At 31.1% G+C, this 20,145-nt stretch overlaps 1 protein-coding gene across 1 annotated transcript; it reads left to right on the top strand.

Moving 5' to 3' along the window:
* Positions 1–13,843: 13,843 nt before the first annotated feature.
* On the top strand, positions 13,844–14,074 carry BDCG_16340 (uncharacterized protein; the record flags this gene model as incomplete). The annotated part of the gene is made up of 1 exon (XM_045425589.1): positions 13,844–14,074. One exon carries the CDS (start codon positions 13,844–13,846, stop codon positions 14,072–14,074), a length of 231 nt encoding a protein of 76 aa, XP_045279555.1.
* Between the last annotated feature and the right edge of the window lie 6,071 nt (positions 14,075–20,145).

Below are 20,145 nucleotides of genomic sequence, written 5' to 3'. Positions count from 1 at the left end.
AGATGTTGTACTCTTTTACACCTGCAGATATGAGACTTATATATCTTATCTGAGATGTTATTATGAGAATGAGCTGTTCACATGCTGTGTTCTGCTTTCTGTATTTTTCTGTGTTTCTCTCTCTCTTTCTGAGAAGCCTCATGTGTGTTGTAATTATGTGTACAACTCTAAGATCAGTGAGTGTTTGTTCAGTAACTGTTCTCATTTCTGATTTTATGATTTTCATATACTAACAATAATTCTTAGTTGCTTCAGCATCAGAGACTATTCTGATTAAAGATGATAATACTGCTGAGACTACTCTCTTTCACTCTCAAGCTTCTTCTGTCACTTTCTCTCCCTTCTCTGTGAGAAAGGTTGTGCATACACTGAGTCATAAGCATTCAGTTCTGAGTGACTCTTATTATTCATCTGATTCTGCATCTCTCTCTTCTGTTTCTTCTGTCTCTGTTCCTCCTGCTCTGACTTCTGATTCTGCGGGTTCTATGCTCTTCTTCAATCTCTCTACACATACATGTACACATTTCTATATTGGCATTTCAGTCAATCTTGTGATAAATGACATTAATGTTGTACACAGAGTGATAGAGAAATCAGAGATATACACAGCATTGTTGTAAGAGCAGCTTACAGCTCTCAAATCTCTTACAGATCTCAAGTTTTGAGATTTTCTTTGTTTTTGATGTTTTTCAGGTGATGTGGCATTGGAAATAGATTAAACATATAGTATATAAAAATGAATGAAGTGTGTATGATAACATTTGTCTTTTACAGTCAACTCTTACAGTTGATGACTAATTCATTATTTCTTTTCTTACACTTTTTCTTTATCTGCTAGCTACTACTCTTACACAATCTCTATATAATACAGTGTTCAGTCACTAGGTTTAGCATCTTTCATCTTTTATAATTCTGTCTTATATATTATACTGTCTCTCTTCACTCACTCAGATTACTACAGTGAACAGCTCATTGAAACTAATCTCATCTGATCTCTGAGCATCTTCAGAGGTTGAGATGACTTAGTCTCACATGTTCACAGATGTTTCAGATAGTTTGTTCTCTGTGATCTCTGCAATTGAACTGATGTAAACAGTTAAATTCAACTCTGAATTCCTTTTTCTTCTGTGATCTGATTCATATGTAAGTCTGTCACTTTGAGACTGCTCTTTACTGTGTTATATCTGCTGTCTGTGATGTGTTATTATACAATCAGCTACAGTCTCATCACTTATTGAAGAGTAATATTCACCTGATTTCTTCATTACTTCTCATTCTTTCCTTATAATTGTGAAAAGATTGAAATAAGTGAGATTATCTGATTTGTAAGTGTCTATGATTTCTCTTACTTCATAAGACTTTTCAATTATAAGCTTCTTCTTTTTCAATGCTGATAATAGTACTGCAGATGATCATAATTCACTCAGATCTTATATCTTTGCTTTTATAAGTCATGAATCATTGATTAAGTTGTGTAAGATTCATCTCTCTGATTCTTTCAATGTGTATATTCTCAGAGAATGTGATTTGAGTATTTTATATGACTTAAATCACCTAGATTGAAACTTCTCAGAACTCTCATTGTGTATGAGAACTCATGTTCTTATCTTGAGACTCAATTTCTTAACAAGTGAGTCTTGTATTCTTTTCAATTGAATTACTCAGTTCAGGAGTAACTTATTAGCTTTTGTGTGTGTGTGGCTGATCTCTTTCAATCTTGATTCTGTGTCTGTGACTGTTATGTCTGCAACTGCTACTGCTGTGTCTATAACTACTGTTTCTGCTGCGTTCACAACTGCTGTTTCTGCTGCATCTGTAACTGCTCTCTTTCTCACCTTTTCTGAAGCATTCTCTGAGATACGCGGATGCAATCCATACAACAGGTAGAATGATGAATACTTGAAGACTGCATGCTGTTGAATCTGCATGGCCAATAGTGCCTGTCTGAGATATTCATTTCATAGTCTTGTAGACTTACTCACTAGATATTTTATCAGCATATTGTCTAAAATTTCATTCAAGTGTTTCATCTTTCTATTCATCTGTGAATGACATAGTGTTATTCTATAATATCTTATCTATAACTGGCTCATGAAATGCCTCATCACTTCTTCTATGAGATTCACACTGTTATCAGTTAGAATCTCACATGACATTTCATAGTTGACATAGATCTCATTATATAGAAACTTTGTCATCATCTTCTCTGTTGTCTCTGAAACTGCTTTCATAACTGGCCAGTCAGTAGCATAATCAATAGCAGTGATTATTCATCAATTTTCATTTGATGTCCATGATAATATGTCTATGAGATTCATTTCTCATCATTTGAATGATTGTATTATACACTTTATCTGATATTGTACTTTCTTATATTCTAATCCTTTTCTAGATTCTTTCATGACCTGGCAATTCGGGCACTTGTGAGTATATATCTGAATGTTCTTGACCATGCTTGATCAGTATATTCTTGATTTGAGTACACTCATGAGTTCAGAGCTTTCTAAGTGACTGAATTCCTTGTGCATGTGAGTTATCAAGTTATATTGAAATGAAGATTCTAGATAGAGAGCTTCTGCATATTCTAGATTATGATAAAGCATAACATCATTTTTCAATTTCCTCAGCTTGAAGTTCAGAAGCATCTCTTCTACTACTTTCACAAGACACTTGTCATCTGATATCTTGGCATTCTTCAAGTAAGAGATTATAATATTCACTCATTCTGATTCCTTGCATTCTCTCAGCATGTTTAATATAAATGTCCCTTGTGCCTGGTTTACAGAACTCTTACTCATGAAATCGGATCTGTGACTGATTGCATCAGGTATCACAGTGTCTGATCTCTTTCAGTATTTGATATGAAGATTATATGCTTGAAACTCTGAGATCTAACATACTAAGTGTTTGACAGATTTTATCATTGATTGTAGATAGACAAGGCTTTCATGATCTGTGATCACTATTGTTGTATATCTGTTGTCAATATATCTATCTCATAACATCAGTGCATGCTTGATTACTAGTAATTTCTTTTCATACACTGGGTGATTGAGCTCAGTGTCTGATAGTTTTCTATCATTGTATATCACTGAGTGCAGCTTGTCATTCTTGCTCATCTGTAGAAGAGTCTCTCTGATAGCTCATTCAGATATGTCTATTTCAATGTAGAAAGGTTTATTACAATCTGATTGAATAAGCACTGAGAATATTATAATGTGTTTTCTCAGTGTGAGAAAAGCCTCTTCACACACAGCATTTCAGATGATTGAATGAAACTTCTTCTTTCACAGATTTGCATTCATTTCTCTTAAGAGATCTGAGAGTGATGCAGATATTCATGCAAAATCCTTGATAAATCTGTGATAGTATGAGATTAATTTAAGAAACTGTTATACATGATGTATATTTCTCAGCTGCAGTCAATTTACTATAACATTCAATTTCTTCAGAATGAGATATATACAGTCATCACTCACTACATATCTTACAAACTTCAACTCTTTCATTTTAAACACACACTTGATTAATTTGATGTAGAGCTTATACTCTGTCAGAGTTATAAGCACTTCATCAAGATACTTCAGATATTCATTATATAAGTTTGAAAAGACTAGAATGTCATCAAGATATATGAGATATGAGATTTCATTCTGTTTATAAAGAATCATATTTATCATCATTTGAAAGATGACAGATACATTTATCAGACTGAATAACATTGTCAGAAATTTGAACTTCTCTTATTGTGTATTAAATGCAGTTCACAGAACTGACAGTTCATCTACATAAATCTGTCAGTATTCTGAGAGAAGATCAATCTTTAATAGATATTGAGTATTTCTGACTGTATTCAACTGTTGTTCAATTCATGACAGTGAATATTCATTCTTAATCATAAGCTTGTTAAGTGCTCAATAATTGATACACATCTGTCACTTCTCATTCATCTTTTTCATAAATAGAACTGAAAAGCCTCACACACTTGATGAGAATTATATGAGACTATGTTCTAGAAGATCTGTGATCTGACACTTCTGTTCTTCAAGATGCATTTGTGACAGAGAGTACACATTCTGATTGACTGATTTTGCATTCTCTGTGTCAATCTCATGTACAAATCCTTGTTCTGACAGTAATTCTGATGAAAGATCTGTTCAGAAGATCTTCTCATGCTTCTTCAGAAGCTTCTTCATACACTTGTTCTTCTGTATATCTTTTATCTTGGTTTTCTCTGCTTCTGAGTTCTGTATGACATACAGAATGCTTTCAGATGAGGTCTTGCAAATCATTCTCTTTACTTGTTAATATATAAGCAGATTTAACTCTTCTATATCAGAGGCATGAAATGTCCTTCTCATATCAGTTGATAGAATTGTATGAATCATTTTCTTTCTATCAGTCAACTGCATATAACATGTATGTCATTGAATCTGCAGATTGAACCTTTGAAATCAATTAAGTCTGAGAATAAGGTCATATTTCATGTTCTGCAGCTCTCATGCCCAAATATAGCAAGATCATTCTTCAAAGTGCAAGAGAACTCTTACTTTTGCAGATGATATCAAATATCAGTTATTAAATAATCTTATACATCAGAGATTCTTCACTCAGCAGACCTCTTTCAATCTTTGAATTATATAATCATTAATATATTGTGTTCAAGCTTCTGTGTTCACTAACACTTTTGCAGTCATCTCTTGATTCTTACTTAAGTGTCTCTTATATATTAACATTTCAGGTCTCAAGGCATTGAGATGAGTGTTCACTTCATCATTCTTATCTGCACTCTATTCAGAAGTCTGCTTCTTCTTTATATTTACAGAATTCAGAGAGTCATCTAACACAGGCATCTCTTTCACTTTGAAGACTTTTCATAGAATATCAGTGAGTGTCTCTGAGCTCACTGATTCTGCTAGTTTTTTAACTCTCTTGCTTCTCTTGACTGTGCATGCTGAGTGCAATCTTTTACATCATAATTTTAACATCTGCAGTTGAAACAAGCTCAATACTCATAATATCAAGATTTTCACTCAGAGAATCTCTTTTTCAGAGAATTCAGCACTTTAGCAATGACATTCAGATCTAGGTTTATTGTGTTCAGATGTGTGACTTGTATCATAGAAGTCTGATTACTCATTCTCTGCTGAGATATACTCAATTGCAGTATTTTCTGTTACAATTGACTTACTTGTTTCTGTACAATGAGAATATTGTATACTTTCTTCACTATATCTGACTGTGAGGTTAAGCATTTTCATTTCACTCTTAACTCAGATGTAAGATCATGAATGAAGATCTGTAAACAGAAAGATGTTGAAAGCTCTTCATTTAACACAAGATAGTGTAAGCTGAAGTGTATAAAGTATAATATAAGATCACTTACTTATCTACACTCAGTGAAGCATTTGTAATACTTGTCTTATACATTCACTTTCTCAAAGTTATACAAGATTCATTTGAAAAACTCATTTCATGTTTGTGAGAATGAATATCACTCTGAGTCTATGAGATTCATCTTTTTATCAGTCATTCATAATGACTTTACTTTTTTATGTAGAAATGCAGCAGATCTTAAGACTTGTTAAAATTTCATTGACTGTCTATCTATGAGTTCATGTTTGATTCAATAATATGATTATATCTGACTTAGTCAGCTGATTGCAGCATCATTTTTTCAGTCATCATTGAAGCTTAATAACTTCAACAGATCTTCTGACTTGATATATTTCATACTCAGATTCTCATTCTACACAGTGATCTCTGATGATGTATACACTTCTGAAGAGATTATGAATGATTATGATGAAATCTCCAGATTCAGTATAGTTATCTATCTGTATAAATATTCAATCTCTCACTGCAGGTCTAAGGTCTGATTTTCTCTATTCTTATTAATGATGATGATTGTGTCAGTGAAGCTCTTCATAGTGAATACTTGATCTGCAGTGAATGTCAATTGTTATTTGACTTCTGTCTCAGTCTGTCACTGTGTATGCAAGGCCTCAATCTTGTTTAGAATTCTTATACATGTACAGAGCTTTGATTCTAATTCAGTAGTTTTAGTCACTTTTCTTACTGCTTTGAGTAAACTCTCTGAGAGGTTCTGTATATCTTCTGATTCAGATAGCAGAGAAGGGTGTTGTTTGTATCAGCTAGAGAAGATATTCATTTCAGTGATTTTTCATTAATCATACAATGTCTATCATTATATTGCTGTATTGTTATATTGCTATATCACTGTATTATTATATCACTATATTGTTCTGTTATCATTGTATGACTTCAGTGATGACCACTTCTCTCTTTTATCTCTTTGAGTGAAGAGCAGTCTTCTTTGAATCTGGTTCACTGCTCTCATTTCTTTTCTCACATCTCATCTGTTCACATACATGGCATTCGCCTGAGTGTGGAGTTTTTTCTTAATAAGTGAAGCAGCATCAATCAGATGCTCTTCTGCTCACTGTCTTTTATATGCTATCTTTTGAGACATTCTAGAACCACACTGATATGATAACTATGAATCACTTTGTAGACAGAATTATCATGCCCTGGAGGAGCCTGCACTTCTCACCAGTTTTTAGACATGCTATCAGATGTGATTCAAAGGTTGCTTAAGCCAGCGTACAATTACAGGCGTACACCAGCTTCTTATATATTGAATCTCATACGCTAAATTAATTAGTGGCTGCTAGGGCCCCCTTTACATTCGTACACTAGTAGTTCGGAAGCGGCCGCGTTTATTATCCGACGGTCGTACGTTCTTCCGAACCACAGCTTTTCAATCAGCTTTTTCAAAGTTAAACTGATTAGAGAGAAGAGGATTTTCACTCATTTGTCTTTCACTCAGTTCAATATCAAATTGAATAATCTCATGATCTGATCCTGATGTCTCATTCAAATCAATAAACCAGTTTACAAGTCTTCTTTTTATTAGATTTTGTGACATGAAGATTAGATCTATAATAGATTTCTGTTTCATGTCTTTTCTAAAGAATGTTTGTTGATCAGACTTATTAACCAAATCTATTGAATGCTCAAAGATTCATTCAATCAGATTATCAGCTCTCACTGCTCTCTTGCATTCTGAATTTCATCAGAGATGATGTGCATTGAAATCTGCTGCAATTATAGAGTTTCTTGATGAAGTTATGTTCAGAAATCCTCTATCAATTGTTCAGATATTGTTATTTTTCTTCAATGACTTTTCATTATAGATATTTATAAGCTGTATAGTATCAAACTCATTTTCTTTATCTATAATATCACTCATCAGAATATCAGAGTCAGATATGATATCAAATCTTAGATTAAACTAATATCTTGATCTCTTTCTTTCATAGATTACTACTCTTGACTTTATCTCAGACTTTTGAGGTAGAAAGCAGTAGTAGCTTGAATGAGAAATGATGTAATTTTACTCAGCATCAAAATTGGGTTCCTGAAGTAGTATAAAATCAACTTTTTATTCAAATGGAATTTGAAGACAAGAATAAATACAATTTGAGTTTCTATTCACATTATTTTGAATAAATGTGATTTTTGAAGAGTTTTTAAACTTTTTTTGTTGTTTTTGTTGTATATTCATACTAAAAGAGAGTAGAGATAGAGTAGAATCTAGTCACTATCATCAGATAGTAAATTATAGCTATTTTAAAAAGTAGGGATCTCAACTGCTTGCATTATATCTAGTTTATCATCAGAGTCATTTCTCAATTCTCTAATTTTAACAGGAGTTTGAGGATTCAAATTCTGTTTACATTTAGCTGGAGAATTGAAGTTTGAAGATTTAGATAGTTGAGAGTTTCTTCTTTTTAAGCTTGCAGTCGTAGACTGGCCGGCGGGATCATGAATTTCACATTTGATCTCATTTGATCTGGTCTCATACATTTCTTGGCATGAGCCTCACCAGAACCAAGCCTCAAAAAAATCTGAAAATGAACCATTTCTGAGAGAAATAATGTGAAAAATGACCAGATTTAATTCAAGAACAGTGAAATGAAAGTAATTTCTCAGAATAAACTGTGAAAAATAATCATTCTTTCAAAATCAGAATAAGACTGAGACTGAAGATTAAAATCAGTCTCATTCAGTTTATTCAGTGATTGCTTATATAATCAGAATTTGATAATGATTATTGATAACACTCATGAAACAACTAAATACATTCTTGTGTAAGTTTATTCTTCACTTTCTCATGAAAACTACACTTCTCTGATATACTGTGATCAGAGGTATTAAACTGTCTGATAATTTCATGTTTTATAATCATAAGTTTCTTAATTATTTCTTCTTATAATTGTCTTCAGTAATAGTGATAAATATCTCAACTTGAGTTGAACTTTCACTTCATTTTCACCTCTGTTAATGAAATTATCAGAATATCATATGTCATCAGTGTAATAGTTGAATATATACACTCAATAATTTTTCATAACTCTAGAATTGATTTGACATGTAAATTTGTCAGATTATCTTGAAGATAGTAATCAAATTCAGTTTTATAAGTATGTAGTTTTGTCTGATTTTCAGTTGCAATCAATATATGCAAGTTCTGTTTCAAAGTTAGTATTATAGTTCTATGAGATATGAAGTGTTATCAAAGATTATTACTTATTAGAGAATTGTATTCTACTATCTTCACATCTCAAACATCTGCTTATTCAAATCTCTGATAGTTAGCATTGTAGTAGTCTCAGATTAATTTAACATATGAGTCTCATTTCTTCTCTATTCAATCTTGAGAAGTGTAGATATTAACTCAATAGAAGAAATCTAGTAGAGCTGCTATAGCATAGTACTCTGCAAAAGATTGTTCAGTTTTGCTGTAGTAATATATCAGTTTATTTCTTACAGCAATAATAGCCTGCACTATAGTATTATTTCAGACTGAATTTCTTTTTGAGTGATTCAACTGCTTCTCAAGATGAGTAACTAAACTGTTATACACTTATCAGACTAACTGCAGCATTGATGTATAAGTGATTAAAACTGTCTTTATTATCTTATAAAACTGAAACAGTAAATCAATCACATATTTCAACTGAGTTCACTTTATATCAGAAAGTTTCAATATCTGAATCTTTTTCTGATCAGAGTATTGCACTTAATAATCAATCATCTGATATAATTGAAGAGTCTGAACAGTCATTTTATATATTAAACTTCACTATGTTCTAACATTCTGTATCATATTCAGTGATGTGACTGATTTATTTATTTATTAAATATCATGAAATTGTTATTATTGTTTAGAGAAGGTACAAATCACATTAGCAATGTTTCAAATCTGTGATATTTAAATTATTAGTCAATCTATTCAAAATTAACAGTAGTATTATCAAAAAGTGTTATTAAAAAGCAATATTAAAAAGTGTTGTCAAAAAACATTATCTTTTGCAAAGTGAATGTAAAAGTTACTTGAGTAATCACTTTCATTTCTGTAAGAGGCCTACGCCGAATAGATCGGTATAATATTGATAGGTCTTATATAACAAAGATAAAAATGTTAAAGAAGGAAGAAAAGAGAAAGTGCGAGCATCAGTGATCAAGATGGATATTTATACGCGTATGTGATGAAGCTTCGGGGTGGAAGAATATACACACATTCATAGCAGCTGAGGATCGGCGATTGAGAATGGCTGAGAATCAGAGTATACACATTCATGGCGGCTGAGAATTGATGATCAAGAATGACTGAGAATCAGAGTGTATATGAAATCTGTGAAGTGTAATGAAATAGTCTATATGATTGATCAGGCACAGCCTGCCATATTAGTCCCTTCTTTTCAGAAGCAGTTCTCATTGATCAAGAACTGCTGTTTCAGATAATGCAGAACTCAGAGTTCAAGTCAGTTGATCATAGTCAACTTATTTTATAAGATATTATCAGTCACAGCTGTATAATCTCTCATTAAGAATTTCTTCAATCTCTCACTCAAGTTCATTATCTTCTTCTATGATCCCTGGCAGTTGTCAGTCAGAAGTCAGTTGAGAAGAGAACAGATTAATAACAGCATGACAGAGTAAGCTTGTATAGAATACATCATGAATTTCTGATGATATGTTAAGACATTAGTTATAACTATCTAGAACTTCTATTACTTTATATCTGATATAATGATAATCTAGTGTACAGAATGAACATATAATTCATATATTCTTAAGATTTAATCATATCAAATCTTCTATCTTATATTGTTTAGTAGAGTCTCAGTGAACATTGATTTGATTCTCTTAATCTTGTTTCACAGTTATCATGAAGGCCTCTGCTCAATCACAGGCATCTCAGAGCTTTATTACTATATTATTAATAATCTGAATCAGACTGCAGAGATTCAGTGTGAACTGTGTGATCTCTAGAAGATTCAACACTTTTATGTGATATTTATATGTAAGAAAGAACAGACTTACATCTGTTGAAACAGTATCTTGACTGTTGATATCAACCTCTGTGTGTAGAAGAAGATCATATTAATCATCTTATAAGTGATTGCAGAACTTATAAAGATAATTCTTTACAGTCTGAATTATTCATTCTGATGTATTATCAGTCTCAGAGTGATAGACAGTTAACAGACAGTGTATAATCTTGAGAACTTGATAGATTCTAGTTCAGAGAGTGCTTATGAATTGACAGCTCTGATCTGATACTATGAATCTTAATAATTCATACATCTGATAGAATGAGCTCTGTAGAAAGACTTCAGCAACTTGTTCAGTATTCATCTTATCATAAGGTTTCAATATTACATCATTGCTCAATCAATTCATAATAATCAGAATGTTTCTACAATTCTTACTCTTAGATAGATTGACAGTGAAGTCAATTATTATATTTCATCAGATTCTATCAGAAATATCAAGTGATTTCAGTAGATTTTTTCTACAGTTCTTTCATAAGATAATAGAAGAACAGTGATTGCAGTTTCAGATGAAGTATCTGATACTGTTTAATATCTCAGACTAATAGAATTCTCAGAAGATTATTCTATATAGTTATTCACAGCCTGAATAATCAGTTATATATAAATCATGCATCTCTTGTATTATTCAGATACATAAGAGTTCAGAGTGAGAGACTCAGTATTATTCATGAAATCATAGAGTGTTATTTTCATTGATTGAATATTCTGAGATGTTAGTTCTTACTTATAATTCTGAGAGAAATCAGAGTACTTCTTATCATACTGCTTCAGTAAGTACTTGAAGAAGTTCATCAGTTTAAGCTGCTGTATGCTATAGCTTATCTAATGTAGATTCAGAAGAAGTTGAGATATCAGTAACAGTTCTAATCAGAGAAGTATATATAGTGCTGTAAGCTGTTTCATCTTGATTAACTAGTATCTTCAGATTCAAGAGTCAGTGCTCTTGATTCATTCAGTGAGTATCTGTTACATTAGATGATATATCTTGCTCTTGTTATGAGAGAGTATCTGTCATTGAGTTCTGACTAGACTGACCGTGTGACCGTGTCTGAGACCAGGATCAAACTTTACAGTTATCACATTGCCTAAAAGCATTACTTCTAGTCATGATTTGTGTTCATCACATTGATTTCAAATCCTGTTATTTCAAATATTAAAGATCTCAGATTCACTTTTCAAATAAAAATCTAGTTTCAGATAAAGAATATGTTTGAATTCTTAGTCACATTTTCATTCTGATCTCATTATTGAAAATGACATCAAATGAGACCATGAAATCATTTCTCACTTACATAATATCATAACATAGTGCTCATTTGTTGAAAATTCAACAGAGAGTGTTATCAAATATTATTACTTTTCTGAACACAGATCATAATCAATATCATTTTAATTAAAAAAAAAATATACAATACAAAAAATAATAAAAAAACAAAAAACAAAATAACAAGAAAAAATCAAAACAAAAAAAAAAAAAAACAAAAAAACAAAAAAAGAGAAAGAAAAAAAGAAGAGAAAGAAAAAAAGAGATAGAAAGAGAAAGAAAAATAAAAAAAAAAAAAGAAAAGAAAAAGAAAAAAATAAAAAATAAAAACAAAAAAAAATCAAGATCATAGAGCTGCAGTACTCTCAAAATACTCACTTCTTAGAGTCTTTATAATATTCATTATCAAATGTGTATCTCTCACAGTGAGAATAACACAGCTGTGATAAGTCATTGTCTTAATATCACTTAACAAATAATCAGTATATATCTATATAAATGTGAATAATTAGAAAATATACACTTAAAAAGTGTGACCAGAGTGAACTCTGCTGTCACTTAAATGACATCAAGAACAGAACACTGAAATCAATGATTTCTTTCATTGATTTCACAGACAAGATGTGTGAAGATGATCTTGAGAAATATAAGATTCTCAGACTTCTGATAGAAACAGATCTCATGAAGAGACTCTATTTTCATCATATCAGAGACTGAGTGTTATTAAAAAGTGTTACTTCAATGCACATGCACTTACTGCAGTAATTCATTCTCTGCACATGTGGCTGAGAATTGCAGCTTTCTCACACTGCACAGCTCTCTCTGAGATGCTGCTGCTGATTTGCAACTCACACAGTCTCTCAGTTCAGCACACACTGTGTATATACAGCCCTGCATACTGAAGCTGTGTTGGTCATTATAACCTGACATAGTACTTGCTTTTCACAGACCATGTTTCATTTGATTGAGAAGGAAGAAGGGGGACATGACTGCTGTTTTATTTGAGAAGAAACAGGTAATTGAATCTGTAGAAGATAGCAGATAATTTGATTTCTTCTGCATTTGAAATTTGATTAGTCTATACTCTTCAATTTGAGGGTTTCTGAGAGTGTTTTAATAGTTTTCATATCAGCTTGAAATTAGTGGTTGATTGAACAAGAGAAAAGAGAGAAGAAAGAAATGAGAATAACTTATCTTTATAATATGAAAACAGAGAATTGCTGCAATCATTTACTCTAGTAACAAAGATCTGTTTTCTACATATATCTCTGATACAGATTATATGATAACTGCATACAAAGAATATCAACAGTGCATGTATTGAATGAAGATGATATTGCTATGTAACACTGTAGCTGTTTCTGTACATTGCTGAAAGCTGTTAATATTTTCTTTAAGTCTCTTTATATTTGATAAGTCAGTAATATATTTCAATACACTTTCTCTTTCATTATCATCATTATTATCATCATCATCATCATTATCATCATTATTATCATCATTACTATCATCATTATCATTACCATCATCATCATCATCATCATTATCATCACTATCATCATTATCATCATATTATTTCTAATTACCTCTTCTGCCTTCACCTCTCTTCAACACTCACTGAAATTAATCATGTCATTTCTCTTCAAATATTCTGCAGTTCTGTGAATCATCAAGGCGCGTGAGCACTGTCACAGATTGAAGAGAGAGAAGAAGAAGATGTTCAAGCAAGAGAAGATAGATTGTAAGACATGTTATAATGCCTTGAAGAGACTCTGTAAGAGAGTAGAATAATAACAATTTTAAGTAACACTTCTGATAGATTTAGACTGAACTAAGTATAGAAATAATGCAGATAGCACTATCTGTGAGAGATTGAAGAAGAAGACAGTGAAGAGCCTCATGCAGAAGTCTCAAGAATGATTTGAGATCAAGATGAAGAGAGAGAGAGAGAAGAAGAGTGTTACTATAAATAAGCAGCAGTAGAAGAAGATTAAGAGAGTGTTAAAGTGAGAGATAAAGAAGTTAAAACTGATAAGTTTTTTATTTATTGAGAGATAATGATTTTTGATAATACTTCTGTTCTCTAATTGATTAGCAGAAGCTGACAGAGAAGAAGAGGATTGAGACCTTGTTCAGGTCTTGAATGTGCTTCATGATTCAGAATATTGAGAAGGCAGCTCTGCTCTCTGAGCATGTCAATCTGCTTATCACTGAGATGGAACCTGAGACAGCAGACCAGAAAATGCAGGATTTTGAGACACAGGTTGACCTGGCTGAAGAGAAGCAGCAGAAACTCTTCTCTGAGAAGACAGCAGAGAAAGATTTTGAAATGATTATCATCTCAGATGAGAAGAAGAAGAAGAAGAAGAAGAATGAGAAATGAATTATAAAGAATGATAAGAAGAATGAGAAAGAGAAGAAAGATGATAAGTAGAAAAAGTTTTTTTCTTTTTATATTAGTTAGTTGTAAGTTCATAATTATTAATAATTGAAATTAATTTTAAGTTTTTAAAAATTATTGTACAAGTTGTAATCAAGTCAGGAACAATATATATATATATATATATATTTAACTATCATGATTCACAAATCACTATAATGTATAAGTATCAACATTTTTTCAACATTGATATTCACAATATTAATATATTTTTAATGATATCATCTGATAATATAATTTAGTAACACTCTCTTTCATAATATTAATATATTTCAAGAAATATGACAGAGATCAATCAAGATTGTTTATTTACTTTTATACATTGATGATATTTAATCTGAGTTAGTACTAAAATTATAACTAAGCTAAGAAACAAGATTATTTTCTCTTATATTAATTCTTCTTACACACATCAGTGATCAGTTATTGAAAATAAATTATCATCTTTCTTAAATTATTATCATGTCTTCTGAATTCACTTCTTTTACTTCTTTTACTTCTATTGAAGATTCATAAACTCTTCAAGAAATCACTGTGAATCACAAAGTCTATATTATTTACAATTCAACACAGGATACTCTCTTTCAATCATGATAAATAATCACTTCATTCTTCACATCTGATTCCAGATCACAAAATTTATAAAAAACTCAACACAAATATTGAGATGAACTATGAAATAATTATCAACAGATTGCATTGCAGATTACTGAAGAGTCATCTCTCTGCTATAATTACTGCAACTTCATTCAGAAATATTCATCATAAACTGATTATGACTCTGAAGAAATTTCCTGACATCTGAAGTCATCAGAATGCAGACAATAAAAGAAAAATAATTAGAAAATTACTACTGAGCTGGTAAGTTACTCTATCAGATAATGATTTTTACTAATACTAACTTTCTAATTTAAAGAAAATCATGTGAAAATGACTCTGTATCAGTACTCTGATTTCACAACTCTCATCTGATAACTTCTGTGAATAATTATTTCACATGTGTATATCTCTGAATCTTCCTCTTCAATCAATTGAAAATCCTGAATTCTGAACACTTCTTCAAATGCTTAATTTAAATCTTTATATTTCACATTGATTCTGTCTTCAGTTCAATCTTGAGACACACTACAAAGTCAATATACAATATCTAGAATCAGAGTTGAAGAATCATTGAAGAGTGTCTCTCACAGTGAATGCATGAACTAGTACAAACAATCTTGCATTTATGAAAGTTACATGTTATTACATTGATGAGAACTGAACTTATTGAGAGATATTAATTAGATTTGAATCATTGATCAGTAGTCATACTGAGGATTATATAACAGAGGTATTAATGACTGTGATTAAAAATGACTATTGAGATATTAGTCTCAGTCTTCTTACAATTACAACTGATAATGCTGTGAATAACTACACTATGATGAAGAGCTTGAAGTAAAAATTGACTTTGCATTTCTGAAATGATAAACAAGGTCATATTCCCTGCATTGCTCATGTGGTTTAACTTATAATACAAACACTGATAAAGAATCTTAACATTGAGATGAAGAATAATGAGATGACTGATTCTTGAGATAAGAATAAGATGAAAGTAATTACTCAAGTAACTTTTACATTCACTTTACAAAAGATAATGTTTTTTAATAACACTTTTTAATATTGCTTTTTGATAATGCTTTTTGATAACACTACTGTTAATTTTGAATAGATTGACTAATAATTTAAATATTATAGATTCAAAACATTGCTAATACAATTTGTATCTCTTCTAAACAACAACAATGATTTCATGATATTCAATAAATAAACAAATCAGTCACATCACTAAATATGATACAGAATATTAGAACACAGTGAAGTTCAACATATGAGATAACTGTTTAAGCTCTTCAATTATGTCAGACAATTGATCATTGAGTGTAACACTCTGATCAGAAAAAGATTCAGATATTGAAACTTTCTGATATGAAGTGAACTCAGTTGAAATATGTGATTGATTTACTGTTTCAGTTTTATAAGATAACAAAGACAGTCTCAATCACTTGTACATCAATGCTGCAGTCAGTCTGATGAGTGTATAACAGTTTATTTACTCATCTTGAGAAGCAGTTGAATCACTTAAAAAGAAATTCAGTCTGGAATAATGCTATAGCACAGGCTATTGTTGCTGTAAGGAATAAACTGGCATATTACTACAGCAAAATGAAACAATCTTTTGCAGAGTACTATGCTGTAGCAGCTCTACTAGATCTCTCTCATTAAGTTAATATCTACACTTCTCAAGATTGAACAGAGAAGAAATAAGACTCATATATCAAATTAGTCTGAGACTACTACAATGTCAACTATCAGAGATTTGAATAAGCAGATGTTTGAGATGTGAAGACAGTGAAATACAATTCTCTAGTAAGTAATGATCTTTGATAACACTTCATATTACATAGAACTATAATACTAACTTTGAAACAGAACTTATATACATTGATTACAACTGAAAATCAGGCAAAACTACATGCTTATAAAACTGAATTTGACTGCTATCTTCAAGATGATCTGACAAATTTACACACTAAATCAATTCTAGAGTTATAAAAAATTGTTGAGAGTATATATTCAACTGTTGCACTGATGATGTGTGATATTCTGACAATTTCATTGACAGGGGTGAGAATGAAGGGAAAGTTCAACTCAAGTTGAGATATTTATCACTATTATTAGAGACAATTACAAGAAGAAACAATCAAGAAACTCATGATTGTAAAACATGAAATTATCAGACAGTTTAATACCTCTGATCACAGTATATCAGAGAAGTGTAGTTTTCATGAGAAAGTGAAGAATAAACTTGTATAAGAATGTATTTAGTTGTTTCATGAGTATTATCAATAATTATTATCAAATTCTGATTATATAAGCAATCACTGAATGAACTGAATGAGACTGATTTTGATCTTCAGTTTCAGTTTCATTCTGATTTTGAAAGAATGATCATCTTTCACAGTTTATCCTGGAAAATTACTCTCATTTCACTGTTCTTGAATTAAATCTGGTTATTTTTCACATCATTTCTCTCAGAAATGGTCCATTTTCAGATTTTTTTGAGGCTTGGTCCTGGTGAGACTCACGCCAAGAAATGTATGAGATCAGACCAAATGAGACCAAATGTGAAATTCATGGTCCCGGCGGCCAGTCTAGTTCTGACTGTCAGAACAGTAGTGTATTGTAAAATGAAAGTAGTTTAAGAACTCAGATCATCACATCTGTTGTTCAGTAAGTTTACAGATAGTTGTGAAGTATTTAAGATTCTTATAATCTATGACTATCTCAAACTCAGAGACACTTCAGAGTTCAGAGTCTCATTCTTCTAAACAGTGTATAATTGTGAGAAGTTTCTTATTATAGATCTCATAATTGTATTCAGTAGAACTTAGTTTCTTAGACATGAAGACATATAATTATAGAACATCTTCATCATCATATTACAATATTACTTCTTCTGTTATATAGTCAGAGAAATCAGCTTCAATAACTGTCTTACAATCAGAATCAAAGATTATTAGCAGAGAAGTATTAATAAATATCTTCTTTATCTGTATAAATACAGCTTCAGTGTCTGCTAATCATTGAAATACTGAGTCTTTCTTAGTGAGATCTGTAAGTGATCTCATGATATCTGAGAAGTTTCATATAAATCACTGATAGAAGTTAGTAAATTCAATGAAGCTTCATACATCTTTCACAGTATACAGAGCTTTTCATTCAAGAATAATGAAGACTTTCTCAGAATTCATTCAAATTCTCTTGCCAGCTTCTATAATAAAACTCAAATACTTGATACTCTTGACTTCAAAATTATACTTGTTAATATCTATCAGTAGTTCTGCTTCTTGTAGCTATTGTAATATCTTTTACACATATTCTTAATATTCTTTTCTGAATTTATTGATAAAGATGAGAATATCATCTAGATAAGTAGATACAAACTTATTAATAAAATCTTAGAGTGCTCAGTTGATATACTTCTGAAATGTACTGAGAGTATTAGCCCGTTCAAAGAGTGTGACTATTTATTCAAAGAGATCGTAATATGTTCAGAATACTGTAAGTCATTCATCTTCTTCAGTGATATGAATCTTATGAAACACAGCAATGATATCTAGTTTTATAAATTATTAAGCTCATCTGATCTGTGCTAGGATTTTATTGATGAGAGATAAGAGATATTGATCTTTCTTTGTCAATCTGTTCAGATCTCAGTAGTTCACACAGAATCAGAGTTCTTCATCTGATTTCTTTGCAAAGAGAATAGAGGCTACAGTGAAAGAGTTGCTAATATGTATGAATTCTTTATTCAACTGATCATTGAGTGTCTTTTGAAGAAGAAGAAGTTCATCTTGAGACATGTTATAAAGAGAGTCTCATGACAGTTCAGAGTTCTTATCATTCTTTTTCTCTAACTTGATACTGTGATTCACTTCAGAACCTTGTAAGAGAAGTATATTCATAATATTATCTTATCAGAAGACATCTAGATATTCATGATATTATTGAGAGAGTTTTGTACAAGAATCTGTTATTATAATATGAGATAACTTTTCTAGAGTCTTTTTGATATCAGTCAGACTGACAGAATAGATTGATATATAATCTTACTGTCAGTGACTAGACTGGCCGCCGGGACCATGAATTTCACATTTGGTCTCATTTGGTCTGATCCCATACATTTCTTGGCGTGAATCCCGCTGGGACTACCTATCAAAAAAACATGCAAAGTGACTATATATCAGATCTTAAAATGGAACCATGACTTGAAAAAAATGAGAAAGTGGTCTCATTTGGTCCCATTTAGTCCCATTCTTGACATAAAGTTACTATTTTTAGACATTTTAAGATTTTTTTTAGACTATTTTTAATTTTTTAAAAAGTAACGCTTTTTGGTAACGCTCAAATGAGATTTAAAGTCATTTAAAGCAATAAAAATAATTTAAATTGAGAAGTGGAAATCATGGTCTCATTTGGAAAATGTGACAAGAGTAGACAGTAAGTCTCACTGAGACAGTATGAGACTACTATCTAATGTTAAAACTGTGTAATGGGATCAGTCGAATTGGTAATGAGACTATCAAAAAATCTGGTCCTGGTCCCAGACACGGTCACACGGTCAGTCTATCAGTGACTCTGTCAGTAGTTTTGATGATAACTTCTTTTTCAGAGTATTTTATATATGTTGACAGAGAGCTGTGTCAGATTCATAATCTTATGAATATCATCTTTGTGAACTCTATTATTGTTAGAGAATATCAAGCTTCTGTTTTAAGTATTTAGTAAGATGCCTTGTTCAGATAGTCAGACAAGTTCTAATATAAGATTATAATCAAGATTATCAACTTCATATATGTAGACATCTTCATATTGATGTTCTTCTATATCTATGATCAGCTTCATTATGTAACAGGTACAAATGTCTTTTGAATCATCAAATTCTGTGAGAAGTCAGGGTTTTGATAGAGAGATATACTGAAGATTATAATGTCTTACAACTGAAGATTTTATCATTACATAGTGACATAGATCACTGTCTATCATAGTCTTCATATTATACATGTTATTAATCACAGTTGATACAAGAATCACATTCATTATTATCTTCTCTTCAAATTATTATTATTCAATCTCTTCAAGCTTCTGTTTATGAATTTGAACAGAAGCTAATCTTTTCTCTGTTTCACTGAGAAATTCTCATAGTTATTCTCTGAATCTTTCTCTAATATAATATGATTAATGCAGACAGACACTGATTCATTCTTTGAATAAGAAGGCACTGATCTTTCTCTTGAATATGAAGATATATAGATTAATTGACAGTTGAAAGCAATGTATTCTGATCAGTTACAGTTAATACACACTTCACATTGATATCAATCAGTGACTTCTTTGAGAGTGATCTCAGAGACTCAGAAGCCTGTTCAGATAACAGAGACTCTTGCTTATGTATAGATATTTAAGTCTAC

The sequence above is a fragment of the Blastomyces dermatitidis genome (genome assembly GCF_000003525.1).
Source record: "Blastomyces dermatitidis ER-3 genomic scaffold supercont1.1, whole genome shotgun sequence".
Lineage (NCBI taxonomy): Eukaryota > Fungi > Ascomycota > Eurotiomycetes > Onygenales > Ajellomycetaceae > Blastomyces > Blastomyces dermatitidis.
This window is presented reverse-complemented; position numbering and strand designations above follow the sequence as displayed.